Below are 6000 nucleotides of genomic sequence, written 5' to 3'. Positions count from 1 at the left end.
ACTCGCCCAAGTTTGAGATCTTTCCATCTAAACTGGTTATATCTAGGGAAGGGAATGTTTTATGAGCAGTAGGATAAACATATTCATCACGCAGTGCCCAAGCACAACCAAAACAATGTTCTTCTGCAAAATGCATGCAGTTTTGTTTTTTAAACACTAGAGGGCATAGTGTACCTTTTAAATGTCCAATACATTCCTTTCATTAAACTAGTTTCAAACAGTTTCAAAGCAACATGACATGAATATCGCCAAGCATTCCCTAGCCTTAATTGTAATCAATGTAATTTCCTACTATTCTCATTCTGGGCTTCTCATTTCATGTCGTAGGTTGACTTCGAGGTGACCATCCCTGGAGAGGGGAAAGATCGCATCTTTAAAGTGTCCATTCGTTGGCTGGCGAAGGTGTCGTGGAGGCTGTTGCAGGAGACGCTGGTCAGTGGACGTCTGCAGGTCCCGCTGGAATCTGTCCAAGCCCTCGACGTGGCCATGAGACACCTGGCCTCCATGAGGTACGCTGGGCACAGGCAACCTGGCATTATAATCTCAGCCATACAGGGACTTAATACAAGTAGAATGCTCTTTTATGAAGTTCCCTCGCTTAAGGACTTATTTAGTAAGATTATGTCTGAAAAGGTTTTGATTTTTTTTTTTATCATATGTTAATTTAATAAATCTTGAATAATGTGACTTGCTGTTTTTGTTTGTTTGTTTTTTATTGTATTTATATGATATTTGTATTTTTGTAATTACATTTTTGCCATGAAAATAGCTTTGAATGCTGACAATGGCACTTAATAAAACAATCCGAATATGAATCAGCGATACAGAAAATGCAGACAGAATCACGGAATCCAGTCGTGAAAATGGAATTTACTGTGTAACATAGAATACAGTAATAGAATGCAGTAATGGAATACAATAATAGAATACAGTAATGGAATACAGTAATGGAATACAGTAATGGAATGCAGTAATGGAATGTAGTAATGGAATGCAGTAATGGAATGTCATGAAATTTGACAAAATTTAAAAAATTTATTAAACATAGTGCTGTATAATTAATCGAATCACAAAATGTTCTAGTGTCCAGGAATTTTGAAGTGCAAAATTATTATTAATATTTTTTAAACTTTTTGTTCCAAGGAATAGCACACATTTTTTGTGCCATGTTTTAGTGTTATCAGTAAACATTTCAGTTACATGTTAAAAGATTAAATAGTTAAATAGTTAAAAAATGTGTCTTTATTGCTGTTTTTAATGATACATTTGTATTAAATCGTAAATTCAGAAAAATTTTAACAGAAAAAAAATTTATTCTGGAAAAATAAAATGTTTCATAGGGCCCTATTATTTGAAATCTTTTAAATGGACCTATTCTGCTATTTTAAAGGCTCCATATTTTGTTTTGAAATCTCCTACAATAAGTTTATATGAATCTTATTATTATTCTTATTCTTACAATGAATATTTCTTTTTCGAATTGCCTGAAAACCCCCCTCATGCGAGCGTAAAGACTTTTTTGCGATAAATGGGAGTTTTTGCGAAAATGACGCGTTTCCATTAAGCGTATTTTCAATTCGCAATTTCAATTTGCGCAATTTGAAGGGTAATGGAAACGCGGCTAATGACTCTATTTGTCGTGCACTTTGATCTTTAAAACTGTGCTTTTTACATTCACAGCCATATTACACACTACAGTAAGATTTGAAGCTATTGAACCATCCGTCTTTCTCATTTGCAGGTACACTCCAGTGGGACGCTCCTTCTTTTCCCCTCCTGAAGGATATTACCATCCTCTGGGAGGAGGCAGGGAGGTGTGGTTCGGCTTCCATCAGTCTGTTCGGCCAGCCATGTGGAAGATGATGCTCAACATCGACGGTGACGTCATTTTTTCCCCTTGATTGCTCACTTATTTAATGTCAAGAAACGTCAATGTTTTGTACTTAAATATACAAACTCCGTTTTTGTTTTCAGTATCCGCAACGGCCTTTTATAAAGCTCAGCCTGTCATTGAGTTCATGTGTGAAGTTCTGGACATCCGCAACATTGATGAGCAGCCCAAGACACTTACTGACTCGCAAAGGGTCCGTTTCACCAAGGAGATCAAAGGTGGGGTTTTCCTTCATTCTGAACACCTTAGCAACTGCCTAGCAACATTCTAACAATCACACTAAATAACCTGGCAACACCTTAGCAACTACCTAGCAACATTCTAACAAACACACAAAATAACCTGGCAACACCTTAGCAACTACCTAGCAACATTCTAACAATCACACTAAATAACCTGGCAACACCTTAGCAACTACCTAGCAACATTCTAACAATCACACAAAATAACCTGGCAACACCTTAGCAACTACCTAGCAACATTCTAACAATCACACTAAATAACCTGGCAACACCATAGCAACTACCTAGCAACATTCTAACAATCACACTAAATAACCTGGCAACACCTTAGCAACTACCTAGCAACATTCTAACAATCACACTAAATAACCTGGCAACACCTTAGCAACTACCTAGCAACATTCTAACAATCACACTAAATAACCTGGCAACACCATAGCAACTACCTAGCAACATTCTAACAATCACACTAAATAACCTGGCAACACCTTAGCAACTACCTAGCAACATTCTAACAATCACACTAAATAACCTGGCAACACCTTAGCAACTACCTAGCAACATTCTAACAATCACACTAAATAACCTGGCAACACCACAGCAACTACCTAGCAACATTTTAACAATCACACTAAATAACCTGGCAACACCTTAGCAACTACCTAGCAACATTCTAACAATCACACTAAATAACCTGGCAACACCTTAGCAACTACCTAGCAACATTCTAACAATCACACTAAATAACCTGGCAACACCATAGCAACTACCTAGCAACATTCTAACAATCACACTAAATAACCTGGCAACACCTTAGCAACTACCTAGCAACATTCTAACAATCACACTAAATAACCTGGCAACACCTTAGCAACTACCTAGCAACATTCTAACAATCACACTAAATAACCTGGCAACACCACAGCAACTACCTAGCAACATTTTAACAATCACACTAAATAACCTGGCAACACCATAGCAACTACCTAGCAACATTCTAACAATCACACTAAATAACCTGGCAACACCTTAGCAACTACCTAGCAACATTCTAACAATCACACTAAATAACCTGGCAACACCACAGCAACTACCTAGCAACATTTTAACAATCACACTAAATAACCTGGCAACACCTTAGCACCTGCATGAGAACAGCCATCAGAAAAATGTCAAGTGGTTCGGTATGTGCAGGTTCTAGTCACGGTTCGGTATGTTTTCGGTAAGGCGAATGGAAAACTTTTTTTTTTTTATTAAACAGTGGTTTACTGAAAAAATGATGGTTCTGTCTTTAAATAAAAAGGTCTGTCAATACTGCTGCATCCAATGCAACACACTCCTCATACTGCAGTTTATGGTGCTGTTGTAAAAAAGGGAAGAGATTTAAAGTGATTCCACTTGACAATTTTCCAATGTTGACAAAATGTATATTATTAATGCACTCTGTCTGTTTGACATGCGCCTGCTTTCGTTCAGTGAAGTTTATTGGAGATTCGCTTGCTGTCAGGAAGAGCCTTTATGCAAAATGGAAATACTAACATTTACAGATAAAGGATAAAACTGTAAGATATGAGTTATTCACTGAGGAAAATGAGTGCGTCACCATGAAATCAATAATGGCAATTCTTTTCTTTTTTTTTTTCATGGAATACTGTAGTATTTATGAATGATTTATCCGTGCACATCATTCTGTTTCTCATAGTCTTGAATCAGAATAAGTCCCCCTCCCTCTTGCAGCTCTTCTCTTCTCTTCTCTGATGACGAGGGCGGGGCAACCTGTCAATCACATGAGATCCACCAATAGCAAACCACAACCATGCAATCAATTCCCCATGGACATAATTAAGCCCCGCCCACATTTGTTCTTGTTCTAGAAGCGTTTCACTCAGATATAGTCACAATAGAGAAAAAAAGACTAGCGCAACTTCCGTTTCATGCTGACTTTGATTAAACAGCACACACATCTGACAGGAGAGCGAGCCGCTGTAAACTGTATGGTTATGAGTGAGTTTGAAGCACTTCATATAAAGCACATCTCATGTTTAGGATAACTTGGATCATGCACTTCTCACACAGCAGTTCACTCAGTATCCTTTATTGTTTTTCAGATGCATTCGCCTCAAAGTATATCGATATAAACGGTATTATCACATCCAAGTGGGAAACTCGAGAGTTTTAAATTTTTACTCTGCACACATGTGCAGCGGTTAAAGCAATGCTGCATTCGGGAAAAAATTTGTGCTTTTACACTCCTGCTAGTGTGAGATGAAGGATCAGGTGAGGTCATTGGGTGATCTCAGCATCCCGCCACGGCTTTACCTTGTAATTTATTTGTTAAATTGAATTGGTTGAGTCATTTTGATATCATGCTTTTATACAGAAATCGATTTATAATGCTTTTTTACTTGTTCATCTTTCTTCTGTGTGTGTAATGTTGCTATTTGAGCATGAAAAAGGGTCTGCAAAGTCCCTCCAGCGGGAGTTATTCTCTATATCAGTGTTTCTGAACTCCCTGAAACGCCTCCATTGTAGTCTTGAGTTTCTTCCGGGAACGAACACGTCACAACATTCCTCATTTAAATATTTCATATGCAGAATAAAGGGGCGGGGCCTGGTTGAGTTTGTTAGTAGTGTGTTAAACTGGCGGTTATGGTAAGGGGCGGGACATTTCCCAAATACACTTGAAGCTCTCAACCAATCACAACACACTGCTCCAGCCGACCAATCAGAGCACAGTGTGCTTTTCAGAGGGAGGGGCTTCATAGAGACAGGAACTAAACAGAGCGTTACTGACAGACTGGGAAGAGAGGTGCTGCAACAATGGAGAATATGGGGAAAATAATGTGTTTTTGAACATTCAAGCATGAAAAACCTATTCTGGCAGAGCCCAAAAACAAAATCAAGCATTCCAAAGGGAATTATTGTGGATCGGCCCTTCTTTTTAGTCTTATACTGAGGACTGTAATTGCTACCCTGCTGTGGCTGTGAGTGCCGCCCAGTTTCTAACACTGGTGAAATGCCGAAATGATACAGGTTCTGGTGCAGGGAACTGTAAAATAAATTGGCTAGAGGAGCAGCATGACAGAAACAGAAACGAGGTGTCCGTCAATTAAACCGAATGCTTGAAGTGTAGACAGATTTGTTTGATTTGTAATGCATGCAATCTAGTTTTGTAGTTTGAGCTGCTGTTGTGTTGAAATCCTCAAATAACAATAGCCATAATAAGCTTCTTAATGCTGCTTAAGTTTGTCTCCGGTGGACATTTCCAGGTCTGAAGGTGGAGGTCACGCACTGCGGTCAAATGAAAAGGAAGTACCGCGTCTGTAACGTCACGCGTCGCCCTGCTAGTCACCAAACGTGAGTATAGTTCTGGGAACAGAGCAATAGTGTCATTTTCATATGGGAGTTCACACTTGATCCATTTTTCATAATGTTCATTCTTTGAGTTAGTTTTGATATTTCAAATAGTGATGCAACTGAAAATTATTTGTCAGAAAATGAATTTGCGGCCAAAACAGTTTTGGAGGGACAAAATCATAACCCGAAATGGTGACGTTTAATTAGCGCTTCTCAGATGGTGCATTTTCAACTGCATTTCAGTGTTATCAGTGTCTCTTTAAATAACTCTAGGAGCATTTTGCTAAATATAAGCTCCCCCTGTGATGAAAAGCAAGCTTTTAATGTTGTTTAAATGTCTATGTGGTGTTTTGAATATGCTTTAAGACAAACCATGTAAAAAATCAAGTCAACACCATTGCTATATATCATACATATATCTATATATCAACAACAAACTGGAGTTCATATCATTAAAAAGTAGAAATAAAAATTGTCTTGTGTGCAATTTAAATGTTTATATACAACAGT

General features: G+C 38.1%; 1 protein-coding gene across 1 annotated transcript in view; it reads left to right on the top strand.

Moving 5' to 3' along the window:
- The window catches only part of ago1 (argonaute RISC component 1), a 40856-nt gene that overhangs the window by 15903 nt on the left and 18953 nt on the right, over positions 1–6000 (top strand). The window contains exons 4-7 of the mRNA XM_079894653.1: positions 328–509; positions 1742–1878; positions 1975–2109; positions 5403–5490. Coding sequence (XP_079750779.1) covers positions 328–509; positions 1742–1878; positions 1975–2109; positions 5403–5490 — 542 coding nt within the window. The remainder of the gene's footprint in view (positions 1–327; positions 510–1741; positions 1879–1974; positions 2110–5402; positions 5491–6000) is intronic.

This window comes from Squalius cephalus (genome assembly GCF_949319135.1).
Source record: "Squalius cephalus genome assembly, chromosome: 15".
NCBI lineage: Eukaryota > Metazoa > Chordata > Actinopteri > Cypriniformes > Leuciscidae > Squalius > Squalius cephalus.
The sequence above is the reverse complement of the archived record's forward strand: the minus strand, read 5'-3'. Positions and strand labels throughout refer to the sequence as shown.